The sequence below is a fragment of the Paramormyrops kingsleyae genome, chromosome 15 (assembly GCF_048594095.1).
Source record: "Paramormyrops kingsleyae isolate MSU_618 chromosome 15, PKINGS_0.4, whole genome shotgun sequence".
Classification (NCBI taxonomy): Eukaryota; Metazoa; Chordata; class Actinopteri; order Osteoglossiformes; family Mormyridae; genus Paramormyrops; species Paramormyrops kingsleyae.
In genome coordinates, this window is record NC_132811.1 from 10,734,605 (window position 1) to 10,755,612 (window position 21,008).

The 21,008-nt window shown below is 40.4% G+C and overlaps 1 protein-coding gene across 12 annotated transcripts in view; it reads right to left on the reverse strand.

Moving 5' to 3' along the window:
- LOC111849520 (uncharacterized) overlaps positions 1-21,008 on the reverse strand; it is a 115,674-nt gene that overhangs the window by 78,498 nt on the left and 16,168 nt on the right. For all 12 annotated transcript variants that reach the window (XR_011982669.1, XR_002839557.2, XR_002839558.2 and 9 more), the window contains 2 exons: positions 19,326-19,493; positions 18,751-18,864 (listed from right to left, as the gene is read on the reverse strand). Coding sequence is in view for 9 of the 12 variants with exons in the window: in XM_023822439.2 (XP_023678207.2) it covers positions 18,751-18,864; positions 19,326-19,493 (282 nt within the window). In the remaining 3 variants the exon portion in view is untranslated. The remainder of the gene's footprint in view (positions 1-18,750; positions 18,865-19,325; positions 19,494-21,008) is intronic.

Here is a 21,008-nt window from a genome sequence, read left to right on the forward strand (position 1 = left end):
TGTCATTCATTCGTTAGGTGCTAGAGAGCCAGCGTCACACACAAAGGTTTGACAAAATGCTAAAAGAGAGCATAAAATGTCTCGCAAAGTCCCCTCCCCCCTGAGAATCCATACAGCATTCCAAACCAAATCTATGCCAGCCCACATGTTTTAAGATAAGATAAGAATCGTTATTGTCCAGGCACAGAGCAGCAAAATGTCGTACATTTTGTAACTGTCCTCTTTGTTTCAACTTCATCTTTCATTGCACGCCACTGTCATTTTACTTATTGACCATTTTTTAAATGCTGAGCAGTACTGTACTGTGTGGACCGGCTTTCTCTTCTACCATGTGCGATCAGATGTGTCCAGATTCCCTGCTCTAGTTTCCCAAAGGCCGCAATGCACCATAAGCCCACCAGGAGGCGTCGGCCACAGGGATGCGCTGCGTGCGTGCTCCGCCGTCGAGCACGGTGGACCATTCGGTCCAATCTGAGTGAAAATGAGAGATTAATGCGGGAAAGGGAATCGCCTGGCAAATCCACCAACTGTAAATCACGCCTAAAAGAGGCCGCCATTCTTTATTCATTTACCAGACGGACATCACTGCAGTCATCATTATGCATGTATGTAGACGGTGCATTTCCAGACTTACAGATAGCAAAGGGTCAAGCTGGAGTGCAATCCGGTGCTCGTCATGTTCTGATTTTATTGTATTTTCCTACCACTTCTTCACACAGCTATCAATATCTTACAACAGGCTATTGTCTTTAATTCAGTTAAATTTAAGATTTTAGTAATTTATTTACCATACTTGTCATTTTACCATGAAGCGGTTATCTGGCAGTTAGTTCATGGGATCACTCTGGTTTTTCAACTCTCTGCTAGAATGAGGTCATAGCATTCTCCCTAAAAAGTTTTGATGATTACATTTCAGTCTCAAAAGAGTAAGAAAAAGAAATATTACATTATTTGATGTGATTGATTGACTCTTTTTCCGCAGCAGTCCATCTTGACCCTTCCTCGCATCCATTTTCTTTTTTTTTAATACGGGGAGAAGAATTCATTTTATTCTCGTCCTTCATATCAATTTTGATATACCCTAGTGCCATTTTCTCATCATTTAGGCTCTTCCAAGAAAAAATACAGTAAAATAAAAAATTCCTGCATTTAGATTTACGTTCCGCCCCTGTGGGTTGATAAGGAATATAATACGTCTTTGTCGTGGCAGCCATTTTGATTTGATTAACGCGCTTTGTTTTACGGCGAACCTCTAAAAGCAATCGCTCTCTCTCACTCAACACAGGGAGGGAGAATGAGTGACGAGGAAAAATGCTTGATTGTTTCTGAATGTCTCGCGTTTCCGTCGCCTTGGCTATCCTCTCATCGACTTGAGCGTTCGACAGAGGCTTAGGACTGTGCCCCGTTTTCTCCGTGCCTTCGGCACACGCACGCCGATGATAAACCTGCCAGTAATTGGAAGCTTCGATTCGGTATCTTCCACATCTCCTAGGGTATAACTCAGTCAATATTTCTACAAGTTTTTCTACTGTAAATATAGAAGGAAAAAAAAAACAACAACAAAATGGCTGTATTGAACAGAATCTTACTTCAGTTGCCTGTCACTTTATATATAATTATAATGCTATCGACAGCGTGGTTTTATTTAGGCCTGAAATAGTGGTTTGTCTTTTATTTAAGTATGGGGAAAAAATGTGTTCTTTTTCAAGAGGAAGAAACAGTCTGAGCGTATAAAAATCACCCCAAGTCAAGGGGAAAGAGGAAGCCTTGATATGAAGCCATACTCAATTCTATATACTCACAGATAGATGCAGACAGTATCATTAGTCAGTGTCCCCTCGGAAAATAAAATCCCCTCTTTTACTCCCAAAAATCTTTATACCCCCTTGTGAGTTAATTTATACTATCCCCTGGGAAAGTCGTTTTTTCCATCCAGTGACATACTGTGCATATAACCTTTCCCAGTCTCCTCAATGAGCTAAAATGCTATCATTGGTGTGTGATTTGCCCCTAAAATTACACTCCCGGCTACCGTTGTGTATAGGGAGAAAAACACCTACAATACGAAGCTGAAAAACTGCACAAAAAGGCAGAAAATAAAATATTACGTAGGTCATTAGGCTGCCATTTGCAAACAGGCAATAATCGATATATTATCGTAATGCTGTTAAAAGAACCTAGAACATTCAGGATGATGAAATAACTCGATTTGGTTGGTGAGAAACGGAAAGGAAACCTTTTGTTCTAGTCAGTTTCCTGTACTAAACCCCGTACCCCAAATGTCGGGAGGACATTAAAGACGGCAAAATGACTTATCCACATGCAAAAGCCGATCGTCTTTATTGATGGACAATGTCGTAAAGCCATCGTCCGGTTTATAGACGTTTAATTGAAGACAGCATAAAACGATAAACTAAAAAACATGCATGGTTGACTCCCCCGATTCAAACCATAAATCATACTGATGTTCAGACAAGTTGGCCAGACACAAATTCTGATGATAGATGACCCATTTAACTTTGATTTTTGAAAGCAATGAGCTCGCTAGCAATACCTCACACTGACTAATACCATGTATGGTCATGGAAGAACTCATGAAAAATCGCTCCCCCCACCCTCCCGGCAGGGATGCAAAAATAATCTGGCAAATGAAAATCAGTATAATGCAGCTAGAATGTTAAATGTCATAAATACTGAGCATCGAGGGTGGATGGGGGGGTCTGCAGGAGTGAAATGCCTTGTTGATTTGTTTATTACAAAAATGTCACTTAAAGGCATATCTGTCTACATATATGTCCAAAGATACGCTTGCATAAGCAAAAATAGGTATGAATACGGACGCCATACATCAAACCCTTACTAAGCATGAACTCTCTCCAGGAGACAATGCAGATTTACAGAAGCAACTGCAAATGACAGTGCAGTCATATATGGAAAGAGTGAATTACAGCAGACTGATAGAGTTCACAATTAATGCAATTAAAATGCTCTGAATGAACAGCTGGGGTGTCGTTATATGCTACGTGCCCTTCTAATGGGACAGATGCCTCGTGCTGATTGGACGCCCTGAATGATTAACTCCCAGCATGCAACGGCAGTCCATTTGACACAGGTGAATTCACCAGTACGAGTCTCCGGAGCAGGAAGCTTCAGCTGCTGGCTCCCTCTCACTGTCTGTGCCGCCGGGCGCCAATCCGGCGGGGGGGGGGGTGGTTTTAGATGGACACGCGGCTCGGGCATCCTAATGCATAGGATAGGGGCGTAGCCTCCCTGGGGGCCTGTTTAGTCACTACACCGTGAGGCCAGACTCTTCGTCTTGTTAGTAAGCAGTCTGAGCGTAAGGGGCTCCAGGCGCGGTAAACATTAAATTGCATTCATTAGCAGAAGACGCCATTTTCAGGCTGACGGAAGAGCCCTAAACTCGCGCACGCAGAGACACACACGAGGATTACTGGACAGCCCCCTCATTTATTGCTATTGTTTTTTATTTCCCAACCCACTTTAACAAACCCAAGAATAACTTTAATTATTTACACTGTTGTTTTTTTTCCCCCTTTGTATCCATTCCACCACACCCCAGGAATGTGCAAGACACCCATAATGTCTAATTAATCGTCCAGCACGTTTCACCTAAACCCCGCCCCCCAACCCCCCCCCCCCCAGCTGAATGACCTCAGGAAAATATAAAAGCACTCTGTATACATGAGCAGAGTGCAATAGCGGGGAGAACACAAGGATGGGGGGGGGGGTTGGGAGCAAAGGAAAACACAGCATAAAGTGTGTGGGGGGGGGGGGGGTGGCCGTAGGCAGGGTGAAGGCCATCTGAATGAAGAAGTGACCCGGGCTTGGTCAACGGTGACAAGACGCTCCCATACCTCGACCCGGAAAACCTCACACCATCTCCAAGCCCCCGCCAGCTCAGCCCCCCCCCAGCTCCCGCTTGGTAGCACCCAGCTGGAATAAATGAAAGCGCAGTGATATTTAGATGGATGACTTGCACACCGGGAAGAGAAAACTACCAAACACAAACCTGAAGCGATCCCCTGTCTTCACATGCTTGATTTCATCCCTTAATTAGAGCCATTAATCAAGAGTCGGGAGATATGAGGCTTCGGAAGGGCCTGACGACAGACACCTCACCACCTGTCAAAATTACAGCTTTCGGTTCAAACGCCATTCCTCAAACGGTTATTTTCTACAAGCCTGGCTGCACCCTGCCGTCGGGCCGTTCCCCCATGTCGTCCCGCTTCGATGCGGGCCAGTGGGGATCCCGCTGAAGGCCACGAGGAACGGCGGACAGACGGACGGACACTGGGCACTCCACGTCACTGACTCTAGCTGCGCCTCCAAACATCAGTTCTCATTGCTTTCAAGCAATTATTATTAAAATGAAGAGCAAGCGTGTGTCTCTGAGATGCTGCTTAGAAAAACAGTAATTGGCATGTCACTTATCGCAATAATAAAACCACCGCAGGGTTCATTTTTCACTGAAATCCAAAATACACCATACGTCTGTAATATTTTTAGGCGTCAGATATGTTTCCCCAACTTCTCCCGTTTCCAGCTCAATCTCGACCATGAGGTCTTAGCTGGAGAAAATCAGATGAGAAAATTATCAGAAAAAGACAGCAATAGCTGCAGTTGGCCCCACCCCCTGCATCAAATTTATTTTCTGATAGGTCGCCATCAGGTAAGGCATTATTAAGTGAATCCTGATGGACGGTTATCCTGATCCTGCAGGTTGGGGCGCTCAAGCCGTGCCTTTTCCGCGCGCTTCCACACATCTTTGTGACAGATTCCTAGCATTAAGGCACTGAGTATTACTCACCCCATGTACGCAGTAATAATTTCACACTAACGCATAATAAAAGGCCTGCGAGAATTTATGCGGTTAGGTATCGAATATAATTCTGCAATGCAACATTTGGGGGGTGAAACAGAAAAAAACTTGGATTCCTAGCCCCATAAAAACACTGGAAAGCCCCCTAATATATTAAACAGTGTGACAGGGCACTGGAAGTAAGATTTTATTTCCCTTTTTGTGCTAAATTTCAATGCATGATTTGGATGCCTATTTAAATAATGTATATGTATATACAGATTATACCTATAGGAGCACAGAAGCAGATAAGCAATAATAGAGGCTGGGAGTAAATGGCTGCTTTCCTTACCCCCTATGTTAAAGGTTGAGGTGGCTCTTTACAGAGTTGAGTGAAAATAGATTTGGGAGGTTCAAAAAAGCAGCATGCCAGCAGAAGGCACCATCCGGGAAGCCAACCGACCATCTCCAGAACAGCGCCCCCTAGTGCAAAAGGGGTTAACAGTTTTGTCATAAAAAAAACATCTTCACTTTTTGTACCTAAAAAATTCCTCGGGGCATTAATCTGTAAAACTAAAAAAGGTTCTCTCTTCTCCCTGGTAAAATCCTGCTCGCTAAATATGTTTTAGCATAAGTGAAGCTGCAAAGCAAATTAACACTGTGATATATGTTTGGAGCACAACTCAGGATTCAACCTAAAGATACACACATTTATACTGGGTGACAGTTAATTATCTTTTATGAGCCCGAAAGGTAAGTAAATTTAATACTCCGATTTAAAAGATATAACACCTTTTTAATAATGCGTCACAGCTCAGTGAATTATGGGGTCAGGAACTCAGTACAGTTAGCAGGTAGCACATTGGTAGAGTATCTGACCATGTGACCAAAAGGTTACAAGCCTATTGGACCTTGGAAAGCCAATAAGAATCACTCCCATAAAATGTCTTGCTGTACAACTAGGTGATAAGGGAAGCTATGGCCTTCAAGTGCCTTCAGATGCTTAGCGACTTATTTCATGAGCTACAACAGCAGATCCAATGAGACACATTGTTACATGATGTAATGAAATTACGTCAGCGCCAGGAATAAATCAAACGGGTGCGCGCAAAGAAATGCAATTTTGCGCAAAACAAGAAAAAAAGTTAGAAAAGTATACATTTAAAAGATTACTAACTACAAAAGTGATATTAACGTTGAGAAAGATGGGCTATTTATGCACAGAAGTGGGTCCTGCATTTTATTTAATATTACATAAATGACAAACAGCTAGCCCTTATTACTCCTGATGGTTATTACTTCTGTTATTGTGCCTATAATTACTTTTATAAATTGCTCTAAGAAAACGTGACCATTCAGTGGGCAGACGATATTAATACACAATTTCAGCTAAACATTTCCAACCATCCTATTAATCAGTTCAGTTATTCACATTAGATCAAAGGACGTGTAACTTCAGGGGGAGGGAGCAAGTGTGTTTGTGCGTGTTTGGGGGGGATTAAAAAAAGAAAAACAATTTGCATGTTGCACAAGCATAATACTTCTCCAAAAGCTTTACAGGCCATGCGAGTTAGGCTTGCCTTTGAATTTGGGGGAATTATAAAAGTTTTAATTACAATATGATCTGAATATCCACAGGAAAATCCCAGAAGTCAACATGGAGCGACTTAAAGGAAATTACCAGATCAGATTATCCAATAGGAACGTCCAAACACAAGATCCTCGGAGTGATGTTAGCACGGTGGCATCCTTCCCCATATAGGAATGAAATTGGTAGACCTACTATGCAATTCATAAAGCCCAGGCAATGTGCACACATTTTTCACCTTCAATTTTATTTTTTCATTAGTCTTGGAGCCACAAAGCAGATTCAATTAGGTTTTCTGATTGGGGTACTGGCATTCTGTTAGGTCACCCAAAGGTTAAATAATTCAGCGCTACAAACATGATTATGCTACTGTAGCATTTGATCAAACACACCGTTTATCATACAAGCCGTCTCAGTTTTGAAGTCTCGAAATAATGACATTTTTGAGATTCCTCTGCAGGTAATTGGCGGGGTATTTTATATCTTCGATGGCTTAACTACCATCATTTCACGTTAAATAAATTCATAAGGAGAAGACGCGGAAGCACCACGGGGCTTACATTACGGTGGTGCGACGGCCCCGAAAGCCAGAGGAACGCACTAAATCACTTTTACGCGAGGAAGACAACGTGCGCGGCGGATAACTTTGGCTTTTTACAAGCTTGAGGCACATAATTAGCATCCTAAAAACTCCAAGTTTGGTGTCAACTCCCAGCTGTAATTTGAAGGTTGGGTACAAGCACACCCTGAATCGTATCTAAATCCAAGTTCATTTGCATATATCTGTACAGCAATCTAATAATTAAGCAGACCCTAAAGCTTCAGAATCTTATCAGGCCCCTAAGTCACCAAAGAAATGCCTCTCGCGACTGCTACTTTGCAACACATACAAAAACAATGTACACCTGGCACATCAACGACCTAGAAATTAGCTATGCGTGCAGCGTGGATGTGGCTGATTTTGTTTCTGTAAAGACACGCGCCGCACAAACCAGATATATATTTAAATATAGAATTGGCACCGCATAAACTGCAGGAACCCTGCAACGTTAATTTCCTGTGCCTTCCCTCTCGTGCCCTTAGAAGCCGAATTCTTCCCGTCTTCAATGATTGGTACAACACATATGCGATGACAACAGATTTCCAAACAACAAGGGATAGGTGAAATGCTGAATAATGTATGAGAAACTTTAATATTTGGAGTGATGCTTGTCAATCACCATCCTCTCAATCAAGGAGACAGTACGGATCATTTCCATTTCAATTATTGGTTATTCAAGTCTGAGACACAGCTGAAGTATTCTGGGTAACCAGTCAATCTATGTATTTGTAAGAGATCCCAGGCTGTACTTCAATTACAGCATGAATAAAAATACACCAAAACTCTGAACACTGCACACTAATTCAACTTATAGATTTAATATCTGTATTTACATGCCAACATTACTGAGCAAACAAGCTCATTTAAAAGTTCATATGCTAATGTGTGACATTTAAAGCAAACTTTACACGAGAGGAGGACATACAGCAATGGATTTTGATTCTTTTCATGTCCCTGAACTTATGCATCTTCAATATTTATAACTTTAAAACCATGACACCTTTGCAAAAGAATATAAGGTGAAAGGAGGACAGTCTGATTGTGCATTCAGTAGTTTTTGGAAGGGAAAAAAAAACATTTCCATCAGAATTTTTATACCGAAAGGGGAAGGCATGAATAGTTTGACAAAGAAAGAAACTAGAAGTTTTACTCTACAACTAGAGAGTTCCAAAATGTGCTTTTTAAACCCGTATATTTGATTTTGTTTTATAATTACTGCCTTGATCTTAATTAAAGTCAGGTACAAACTGGATCCCCCAGTGAAGAGCCACAGAGGCATTTCAGCAGGAAACACCCAACTTGTCCCACTCCTGTATCCTCGGCTTCCAAGTCAGAAGCTACAACTACGTAACCAAAAAGCAGGCTCTCAAATCACAAAAACTAATTTTTTTTTCCAATTATTTTTATGTCATTATTTTGCGCCCAATGTGCCCACAATGCCAGAGGCATGCAAAATAGCAGCAAATGTCACAATGTTGGTCACAGGGGTTCCGGTATTTATCAAGGTCCATCGCAAATGTATTATTTGTCTATTATATGTCCATAATATAACATCAATGAAAAACTATTATCATTATTGTTGTTGTTGTTATTATTATTATTCCAGAGTGTTGACCAGAAAGATTGAGATATTTTAATTATTAAAAAAAGAACAGATTTCAGATCCACTGCTAGAATCACAGACAGCGGTGGATTCATTATTCTGGACCTGGTTTTGTACCTCAGACCTGAGTTCTGCCTCCTTGCGTCTGCTTCTCCGTGTCTCCTGAATGCTCCCTGCTCTTTCCAAGTTTGCACACAAAAGAAAACCACAATGCCAACCAATTGGACCTCACTTAAGAAACCTTGATGATCGATCTGCAAAGCAGAGGATGAACAGGAGCCCGCTTCTCCAGTACGGTGTTCAAACTGCTCATTCATTAAAAGATGCTCTTTCTTATTGATTTCGGCTTAAGTAATGAGAAAGCTTATCCAAAAATCTTTAGCATTTGGGTTCGAGTTAAGGAAATCGATGCAACCATTTCCCATTTTAACAGCATATGTGAATTTTATGTACAAAAGACAAGACAAATCCAGAATCAGATAAAATCAATAAGCTTTGTCGATACAACATAAAGCTGATAAATGGCATTTTTAGGCAATTAAAGTGAGCTGTAAACATGCAAAGGCTAATCAATTCAGATGTATATCTATTATCAGTAGTTAAACACAGATTTAAAATATCCATACAGCCATAATTCTACTCTAAAGGTCTCAAAGGCCACATTTATGGATATGCTACAAAAGTGCATTAAAATCTTATGGCTTTGACTTTAGCTTAATAAAAACATAATACCGCAGTAGACTTTTTGATGTCAAGTGTTTCTCAGATGTTTTAAGTAAATAGACTGAAAGGCTTGAATTTAATACGTTTGTTTTTTTAAACAGAAGTACCGTTTGAAAGCAGAGGAAAGAAATGAACCAAAGAAGAACTACCAGTTTAAGATTCGGATCGAGGTGCAAAGTGTATTTGGAGAAGTCCATGACTTAGCCGCGGAAGAGGGGGTGTCTGCTCGCTGCAGGTCACGCACACTAAACTTCCATGACATTTCTTGACGAGAAACATGGCAGGTGTCCACGTGTACGTTCCCCTCCACACGTAAGAAATTACGCAAGGGAAAAACAAATGATTTACAAAGACTTTAAAAAATCCATTTCAGAACGAGCTGGCATATCTTAAGTTCGAGTGCCAGAAGTAGGTGCTTCTTTTTGGGAGATTTTCAGTCGTTAACTCTGAAGCCTGTAAGTTTCGTGTTAAGAAAGTTAAAAAAACTACAAAAGAAATGATTTCCCAGAGGGATCCACGTGCTTATTAATATTCACCAGATCCTGATTTTACATCTGTGGCATGTTTAGTCTCTGATGTGCCGTATTATCTGCCATCAGTGGAATTCACACCATCTACATATGCAATAACCACATAAAAATCTATTAATAATATCCAAGGGAAAAAATTTTCTCAGATAATTTAAAGCGCTATCGAAATTTTTGTGAATTCCATACTGGCGTTTGTTCGTCGCGTTTTCAAGTTCTCCAGCCACAATTCTGTCTTACAGAGGTGGTTTAATCACGCGTACAAAATAACTAGCTTCTCTGTTCGTGAAGCATGACATTTCAATTGTGCAGCCAATAAACGCATTACATGAAGAGGGCTGAAATGATTTACTATCTGGAAAGCCCGACGACCAAGGTTACCATGGTGAGCTACCTTTTCCATGTCTACAAGGTCAAGTGAGAATGACCTATCAGTGTACAAACCTCAGTTTCATCACATAATAATATGTTTTCAAAGAACAGGTTGTTGCTTCCATGAATTCTCATTACTGATATTTCCAGTTTTATGCAGCAAAAAATAAACTATTGTGCATATACATTTATTCCAATGAAGTCCAATGCAACGCTAATAATATTGACAATTATTTGATTAATAGAATTGTATGAGGATCTGTAAAAGTGGGTAATGATAACAAAATTACCTTGGCAGCTCGGATTTTACCATTCTTATCTTTTCAGAGCTATATGCTTCCTTGCCTCCTGATGAACACATGCACGGCAAAACCTCACTTTTATATAGCTACAGCATTTAATTTTTATTTGACTATATTGTATTTTTAAGTGAAAACATAGAATGTACTACTGAAAAAAGCAGAGAAAAAAATGGTTCATATTTAATCCAAGTCAACAAGAAAGTGGTTCAATAGTTTGGAATTAAGTGAAATTATTTATTGTTATGGTTCAAACCTATGTAAAGAAAAAAACGGAAGTGTTTCACAACAAGCACAATCCCTGTTAAAGGTATTCTTGGTCTTTTAGAAATGCCTCTCAGAAAAGGTCTGAAGGATCTGAAGTCAGAACGTTCTGTGCATAATGTTTAAAGGCAACATGAGAGATCACACAGTCTCTGTGAGGGAAGAAACAGGCTCAGATATGTGCAAATACAATTATTACCACACACTTTACATGGAAGCATATATCAATACAGCATATCTGATACAGGGTCACAGGTCTTATTATTATTATTATTAATAATAATATTATATTATTATTATTATTATTATTATTATTATTATTGTTATTTCTATCGAACATTAAAATGCTTAAAAAGTTTTCACAAAAAATTACAAAGAAATACTACTACAAAATGCTGAATAGATGAGTAGATGTATCATGAAGATTCCAAATTAGAATTCTGAAAGATAGAAGAATTCTGTAAAAATGGGTTCAATGTGATAAATACGGAAGTCTACAGAGAAAAAAGGAATGCTTCATGATTTTTTTTTCCCGGGACTGTGATATAATTAATTCATCCCTAAATGATTCAATCCATTCTTATTCATCCCAGACAAACAATAACCTAAAACACATGAACTATTTATGACAAAAACACAAATAATGACTCTCTACTTAGGTAAAGATCAGTTTCTCCAAGAATGGAAAACACAATAAGGATTTGCCTGCGGCTTCTTGAACACAATAATAATCTGCTTCTCCAGTGCTAAGTACACTGTGAAACGGTTGCTCTGTGGTTTAAAATAAGCTAAAATTACACCCTCTTGCCAAAAAGATTTACTTATGTCCTAGGGCTTGTCATGGGCTGAAAGAAATATGTTCTTTTTTTCACAAATTACATCTTAAAAATAACTCAGCAGACACATTCAAATAATTAAAGCAACCACATGAGATGAGAGATGCTGTTTGTACTACAGCCAACTGAGGGATGAACTTTTTAACATTCTCTAGTCAACTGTAAATCTTGCTAAATATACAGGAAAAAAACATGTAAGCATAGCTACAATACTTAAAGTCAATGGGCTCTCGCACCAATGTACTGTTTTATTATTTTTATTTTTTTTCCCCATTACAACCACATTTATCCATTTAGGGGATTAACAGTTTCAGCCAATATTTTTCAGCTGGGTGTCTTACAGGAGTAAACTGGGTCAAGTACTCCACCCATGAGTACCACAAGAGACCCCTCCTGGGATTGGAACTGGAAGCATTAAGGTCACAAATCCCATCCAAGAGGGAAAGGGGAAAAAAAGAACTAAATTAAAAGTAACTTACCTCAAAGAATAGCAACAGCTGTATTGAAATACACCAGATATTCAACAAATACTTATGGGGGAAAAAAGCTGCCTTCACAATACACAAAGACAGGTGAAATAGTTACTTATAGTTTATTTATATATTTACAATATAGTTTATTATATATTTCTAAAGATGCACCACAGAGCTACACGTCAGGTGCTGATTTGTCAAAGCCGGCATGTGACTGTCTATTTCGATCTCATGAAGGGCAAGGAAGAGCATCGGCGATGAGAAACGTATTGGTAAAACACTCATGCCTCATGACAACTTTGTCTGTTGTACTCTAATGCTGTACGTGTTCTTGGGAGTCACATGACCTTCTGTGTCCAAATTCCCAGGGCTCCCACAAGGCAATTCGCGCAATGCACTCGGAGCCAGTGTGACACAACAGGAAGTGACCTCATCGCAAACTTTTTCCACTAATCTTGAAGCTGACTCCTTCTATCCCTCGCTACAACAAAGCCATTTTGTTTCTCCACAAATTTTATTACCCCTTTAATGCGCAAACCAAATTTAATGGTTACACTGCAAACCACACGGGTGCCTTTGTTCCAAAAGTAACCAGCGCTCGACACCAAGCTCTCTCTTGCAAATGCTCTTTCTGAAGAACTGCGTGCCACAGAACTACATCAAAAAGCCTTCAAATAAGGCTTTCTATCCATTCCATCCATCGGAAACAGTCTGTTTCACACGGTATAAACCGAGAATGCAGGATGACCCCCCCCCACCATAAATCATCCTCTTTTTGAGTTTTCTACTTTGTTCATCCATGTTCACTAGACAAGAAAGTCACACAAAAATATTTGCAAGTTCATATGTGCACCTAATTAAGTCATATCCACAAAGAGGGTCTCCTTAAGTGACTACACAACTTTGGATTGGGGCACATTTGTGTAGTTAATGTATATGAAATAATGCAATAATACATACATTATATCTTTAGGAACAGGCTCTGTAGCCCTGTGACCCTGCACAGGACAAATAGGTATGAAAAATGGATGGATGGATGGATGGATGGATGAATGTAATGAAGAATGCAATGTTCAAAGCTTTAACAATAATCAGTTATTAAAAAAGAAAGAAATAAACAAATTAATAATAATAATAATAAATGAAAAACAAGGCTCAAGCAGCTACTGGTTTCTTTATTTATGAAGCAGAGTAAAAGCAGGTCAATTCTGAAGAAAGAAATTCTCAAAAACGTCTTTTTCTCTCTATGCCTAAATTAACAGCACAATGCATTGAACATGCAATCTGTCTTCATCAATGTCAATGCATCAAATGCCAGTCTAAATGACGTATTCCAATGAAAAGCCTGTGTGATTATACATTTCCCTAAGGAGACACTTGTGGTAATTTTTGTTGGCATCTTATCTCAGAGATGGACAATTGAATAGCCCAGAATTGCAGGTACACCATGCATGCACATACAGGAACACACACAGAAATTTATTTTTTACACAGCCTACACACAAGATTTCAGCATCCCAAAGTCCCGAGAACAACACAGCCTATTACAGCATCAAAGATGAACAGAATAATAATTGAAAATAATTATAAGCCATTATCGTCTAGCCAATGGGAACACCTTCTGTTATAACTCAACAATGTTACATCTGAATTGTGAGTGGTATTTATATAATATTATACACACACACACACACACACAATAATTAGGGTTAGAAAAAGCACAAACATTGCAAACCGTAATGGCGCGTGGAAAAGAGCAGTATGAATTAAGTTTAACATACCAATGTTAACGTTTTACGCAGAAAACCGCAAAAATGCAGCCAATCAATGGCAAAAATCATTGTCAACTATTGTCATCTCCGACTATTATCGACGTTATAGATTAGTTGTTGCAGCCCTACTCATAATTGCTAATTATCCGACTTCACTATAGGTCACTCAACCCATAACTCCTACATCAACTAGCGAGTGTGGAAGACCTTTGCCATCCTTTCTCAGCCACCTGCTACTGGCCACTTCGTGGGCTTCGTCGAGTGACATTACGCGCCTGACAGCGAGCATCAGTTGTTTGATTCTACTCAGAGTCCCACTGCAAGCTCCAGGTCAACAGCGGACGCTAATCCGGATCTCTACGGCGGGAAGTGCCCTGCCGGACTGCTAGGCTGCACTGGAGAGGCCCACAAAGGCATCATTTGAAAATGCTCCTGAGTTAGTCAAATTAACACAGACGGATGAGCAAGAAGGAGACAAAGTCTCCTAAAAGTACAAAGTCATGCCGGCATTTTGGATGCGAAAAGGCGGAATGAGCGATCCCTGCAACATTTTATGGCGAAAAAGTCACAAATCTATTACAAGTTACTGTCGAACCATTACCAATATGAAACTGAACTGCAAAAAAATCACGGATGCACTTCCTCAAATTATCTATCCTTTCAATAACTTTAATTAATCTACCTTATACTGGCACACACAAAATTTATTTTTGCATGCTGTTCTGATGACTCGATGGTTTGCTGAATTTCGAACGATGCACAATTTGCAAATGAATATTTTAGATAATTAAAACTCTGAGTAATAAAATTTTAAAGCTGTGGCACTTTAAAAATCCAACTCAGGGTCCAGACTGCTAGGACTGCCAACATCAAGGTGACTTCCCTAAGCACGGTCTGCCTGACCCAGTTTTCCGCTTGGAAGGATGTTGTGACCTTCCGTAGGGAGCGTCTTGATGTTACTGTTCACCGTCCACTTCATAATGATTGGCCGAATTGTTAAAAAAAACAGAATTCACATTTGAGGTTCTACTTCCAATTCTGCTACTGCTACAGCTAACCAACATCATCCCTGGGAAATTTTGACTGCTCTTTCATTTTCTCATGGTTGAATCCCAGGTTCATAATTTCCTACCAAACCCAAAGACGCCGTACAGAAAAGTGCAATTACACGCAGACCATTGTTACCTTGGCCAGAGACCGGACAGATGGCTCGTGTTACCTGGGAATGTAATTTTGAGAACCTGAGCTGATTAATATTTACCGTGGCAAGGGGATCTAAACGCTCATGCAATCAAATCTGTTTCAATTACTTTTAAATAAAAACAGATGCAACAGATCGAAAGATGGTTTCTTATTTATGATTACAGAGTCTAAGGCAATAATAAAAAAAAATAAAATCAAAAACTACTGTGGATTGGGCAGCTACCTTTGATAGCCACACGTCCACCTACTGCACTGGAATGCAAAGCATCTTTTAATTTTCCCACCCTGCACAAGCCACAGAAAACTGGGTTTGCAAAAAACGGCAGCCACACAGCACCTTATAGCATCACACTAACGTTACGGCAACCGGCACGTCCCAGAAACCCACAGAGAGTCGCACCCCGACGCCATGACACCAGCAAGCGCAAGACGATATCAGCAAATATGCAAATGTGATTAGCTCTCCCAACAGAGCACATTACAGGCTTTTTTTGTAAACAGATTATGGGGAGGAGAGGTGCATCTGTGTCCCTGTGTCTTGAACGCTGGTGGGGATTTGGAACCATGCCATGCACTGGCAGTTGGGCAAGCTCACCAGAGAACATCATGGAACCCCGCATTATTGAGTAATTAGAACAACAGCCCCCCCCACCCCCTTCCCAGGAGTAACCAGGGATGTCTAATACATTGTTTGGAATAACCTGTTCCAAGCAACTGTATATAGGTAAGATGGATTCATTCTGTCACCTTCCACAGACAGATACACGGAGAAGGAGAGAAAAACATAGGACGACAGAGATCTGCTGACACATAAACACCCAAAATATCCTAAATGAGCTGATGACTAATAGTTCTACTCACTTTCTGTACAAGTACCATGTTTCACCATGGGGTGCTAATTAGGCCAACGCTGACACTCTCTACACTCTGCTGATTTGCTGTGGAGTCGTCATCTTGTACTGAGAAAAAGGTTTTGGTGAATAAATACAAGAGGCAAGAAACTTGGTCTGCATGCGACGGAGACCAGTAACCTTTGGGATTGGGAGGGTGATGTTGATGGATCTTCTAAGCACTAAAATCTCCCTTTTTACCTCCAGCTTGTATTAACATTACAAAATTCTGGATGCAATTTTGTTCAGTTTCAATGAAGATAAACCATGCATAACTACTGTTCTGTAAATGGGGAACATTCTGAGAATAGCTGTTTATGGTAATTTTACTTTTATTCACTAGCTAGGGACAGAAAGCAGTGGCGTTTACTACCACTCAAAACAAATATTTGCATAGAGTCCCAAGGTCACTACAAACAGTTACTTCTCTAAATATCAAATAAGCGCATTCCTTGTTTAGGAGAAGCAGCATTCTACGGAGCAACTAGCCAGCCGCAATCTGCTGACTCTACTCACTAGTTATTTAATTTAGTTTTTGAAACATCAGAAAAGACTTTTTGAGGGAGGCCTCAGAAACAACAAACCTGCCCTGGTGACAGAAACAAAACAGCACATTATAACAAGCAATGTTATAACGTTTTACCTTCATTCACCTGCTGCTCATGACAGAAACTGAGCCGAAATCGAGACCTTGATATATAACATTGCATGAATCCTTCAGCATTTACACGAATGGGTCTAGAATTTACGTAGTGAAATTATAGATTTTTAAGTATGTCTTGAGATTTTAAACTTCCATTTAAACATTCAGCGTTGCGTAAATAGGACTAGGTGATATACTGCCAGTTCTGGGATATAAATATAAAATGCAACTGAAAACCTTTGAAATTTCAATTTTGCATTTTCGGCTACATTTTAAACAAAAAAGCCTGTTTCCCTTGCTTTGATTGCAACACGTGCGGCTTAAGCAGAAACACGGCAGGCTTTCAAGAGACCCTGACACCCTGTTGAGGTTAACAACATTATTCGAGGAATCGGCATATTTAATTAAGCTCCCTGATAAGGGTAAGTACTGTTTATTCAATTTGCTCCATTTTGTAGCTGGCGCAGATTCAATGGAAATCACTGAAGCAGATGGAGACTGTGTGAAAAACAATTAACGAACGCTTATGAATTCACCAAAACAGATGCTAACAATCAGTTGGGTTTTCAAACGAGACCTCTTCAGTTTCATTACAATTAGGCTATACCCGGACGGGGACGCAGCGTGTGCCAACTCTGTTACATGTGGCTCGTCTTCTAGCTAAGTTGCTGGGGTAGCTAGACTTAATGAGTCTCCTCCGACGGCAATGTGAATTTTTATAATGCAGTTACATTTAGTTACAAGACACATTTCCTTCTAAGCCAGAAGCTATTGGACTAATAAATTATTCATCTTCACTTTACAAATGTACATTAATTAATTAGAAGGATTAATATATTAAATATTGGAGGCAGGAAGAAGACCTTCAGATTAATATTCACAGGATTGTGTTTCAACGATTTGAAAACAGTATTTTTTTTAATAAGAGTTACAATGAAAAGTATTAAATTTTAATCCATCTTGATCTGGGTATGAAAAAAGAGTGATCAGATTCATCTTCACTGTAGACTGTGGCATGTGCTTTCTGTTCATATGAAGCTCTGTGTAATAATTACAAAATAATACATCTGTGGTTTTCAAAAGAAAATGAATCTTATCGTCCGTGTTTATTGACTTCTGTCTGCCTGTTAAGAATACCTCAGTCTAGCTGGTTGTTGCTGAAACCAACAACGCACTACAAAAACAACAAAAAGAACTGTGACTTCACCCCAAGTACTTCAATCTGTTGGTTTCAAAGAAGAAATATGTGAAGAGGTCTGGTTTCTTAGTAACTATGTCATTTTTATTGGATATGTTCATAGCAGGCCTATTCCGAACAAAACCAAACTAACCACTAACGCGTGTCCTTGCAGCTCACACTTTAATACTTAACATTCGAATAACATTGCAATCGTTTCCTTTATTATTCATATTTGTGCATTAAATTGTAGTGAAGTGCATTTTATATTGGTAAATCTTGTATTAGCAAATTTTCTCTTTCCTCTTACAATTGTGATACGCTGCTGTTCCTGTGTCCTCAGGCTGGGTTGATGTTCTTTGAATTCCTTGGCAACTGTCCAGCTATCCAGGTTTCAGTGGAAAAAAATGTAAATACCCCCCCCCCCCAGGAAAGAGTCTGACTCCAACTGTCAGTATTGTGATGCTCGCTCAGAAGGCTCTGTCACTATTACTTCCACCCAAACAATAATTTTGTGTGAAATTCCATCCAGTCACGCCGTAACATGGTACTCATTAACACAGTTACGCAACCCCAAGGCAGCGGCAAATAAATAAATAAATAAATAAACAGAAATCTTTCAGCGCCACCCTGTGCCCACCGCTACAGGTGAGCAGGTGCTGCTTCCAGCATATTCCACCATTTATTTCATGTCAGCTCCGCGATAAATAATTTTGGTGGGGGGCAGGGGGGGTTGCTGCACTGTTTTCACGGGAGTTTTCGCCCTTCTCCTGGATGTCAGCCGCCCGTACGGGGGCCGCGTCTCTGTATCGCAAACGGGAACGAACGGGCAGTAACGGCTACAGCGGGGGGGTATATATTAATGACCCCCCCCCCCCCCTCCATCCGCATGTCATGAAGTGACAGTGGAAATGAAGCAGGGAGACAGAGGCTGGCGTGAGCCGGCCGGCTGAGTCTAACCTGGGCCGTCAGCTCCTCCTCCGCCAGCCGTCCGCACGACTCGAGAGGGGCCTGGCCTCGGACCTCCTCCACAGCGGCTGTCTCTCCTCCTAGAGTCCCGACCGCCTCCTGCAGCTAGACAAGGTGCAAAATTTTATGTATTTCCATATCTTAGGCAAAATAAATGCAAGGAATCCTTTCATAATAATTTCAGTAATTAGTAATTTCAGTAATTTCAGTAATCTGTGAAATGCTGTAAAATGTTATGGCACAGGGGTGGAGCTGGGGGTGCCTGAGCACCTGCCCCTTTTGCTTGAATGAATGAAAGTGCCCCCCTCACCCTCAAAATGTTCCAAGTGCCCGTTTTTAATAATTTACTGACAAACATGCTAAATCACTGACCGAGCCCCCTTCCACCAATCACGAAAACTGAGGGGACCCCCCCGCCACCGGCCATAAAAACGTAGTGGTCAGCCACACCCCCCTGTTTCAGCACGTGTCCCACGAAAACTTTGTGCACGTCACTGCAAAACTGGCGGCCATTATCTGTGCACACGCTCCCTGTGACAAACTGGCCATTCCTGCCCAGTAATCACCTTATTCTGTGCTGCCCTTCCATCCCTCCGACTGATCCGAAGCTCAGCTCTCGACATTCCGGCTCTGATATCTCCATCTGCTATCTGGCTCTGTTCCTCCATTCCTGCATTATGATGAGAGCCCCGCTTGCTCCGTAGAATCACAACACTGTCTTCCCTTCCAGACAGCTGAAAGATAAAACAGACGTCCAAAGATTTTTAGGGTTAGTGATCAAATGCATCAGGCGCGGCATGCCAAATCAGATAAACAAGCCTTTAAGAGTTACTAAATAGTTTACTAGTTTTAATGATTAAATGTAGTATGTTTTACAGCATGGGAAATGCAGCTACCAAAAGTTTCTCTAAAACAAGAATAAACTATAAATAAATTATGCTAGGAATTAGTAGGGTAGGGTGGTTTAAGGATGTAAAATAGGGTTACTCCAGTAACCTGCTTCATTTGTAGAGGTATAACTCATAAACAGTAAGAGAGCATAGTTCCTAATTTGGTATGGGGAGACATCTTTTCAAACGTATTTCTGCTTCTAACCTCCAGGACAGAAGTGTGTCTGGTATGTGCACGAGCAGAGGGCATTGTTTAATACGTAACACGTGTGGATGTCACGACACGAGTGGCGAGCAATATCACAAAAACCGTCGCCATGGCTAAAAACTAAGCTGTCTCTGCGAAGTTAAGAAAAACACTGCAGCTCTCTCCTACTCAGCACACTTTCAAGTAAACTTCTCTTAATTTCCTCTTTGAGATCTCGAATAATCCCATCTTCGGCCTTCGACTGAGACCTACGATTATCGACATGCGGCTCCACAGTGTCGCCTGGCTTATGGCTGCAGGGAAGATAACCGGTGGAATATTAACAACTTCAAAAGAAAAGCCCCTAAAAGCCCTTTAAAACATCCTGCGTTAAATATTATGAAGAAGAAATGAATATTTTTCTAGAGAATTAATTCAATGATAAAACTAACCGCTGCAGGCAAAAAAATATATAAGTAAAACATAACTACATAACTGAAGATTATGTATGACAATAAAATTAGCAATACCCAAAGTGGGGAGGGGGAAAAGTATTTAAAAAAAAAAAAAAAAAAAAAAAAAACTTTAAAGAAATACCCCTTTAAGAAATGTATTAATAATTAAACACAATGAAATCTGCAAACAAAGTATATTATCTGCAACCGGTTGTCATGTCAACAACAACCTCACTATGTAACACAATGAGGATAAGAAAATGGCTGCCCCGTTACTGTATAATTTTCTTTTGTTTTACAAATCTGGAAAATCGTAAACACAGAACTGGCCATCTGTAATTTTATGGCAAGGGAAAAAAATACCCACATGCAGACAATATGGTTAAATATAAATTCCGGAGTCAACCGCTCACTCTTCAGGCTGGAAATCTGCATTGGCAGGAAAAAAATGTACAAAAATCCAGAAAAGAACTCATTAGCTCGTACAAAGATAGCTCAGACCTATGTCTACAGGCGGTAGTGTAAGGGCGTCAGCTGAAAGACTGCAATCAGTCAGGGGAGCCAACTCTCCTGTTGCTCATCAGAGGAGACAAGGAAGGAACGTAGCAATGAGAATTGGACAGACTTGGGATTTTGGGAGAGACTGTGACAGGGCACAGCAACAACCGGGCCGTAAGTGGCAATAGCTTAGGGGAGTTTGCAGCTGTCAAAGTCTCA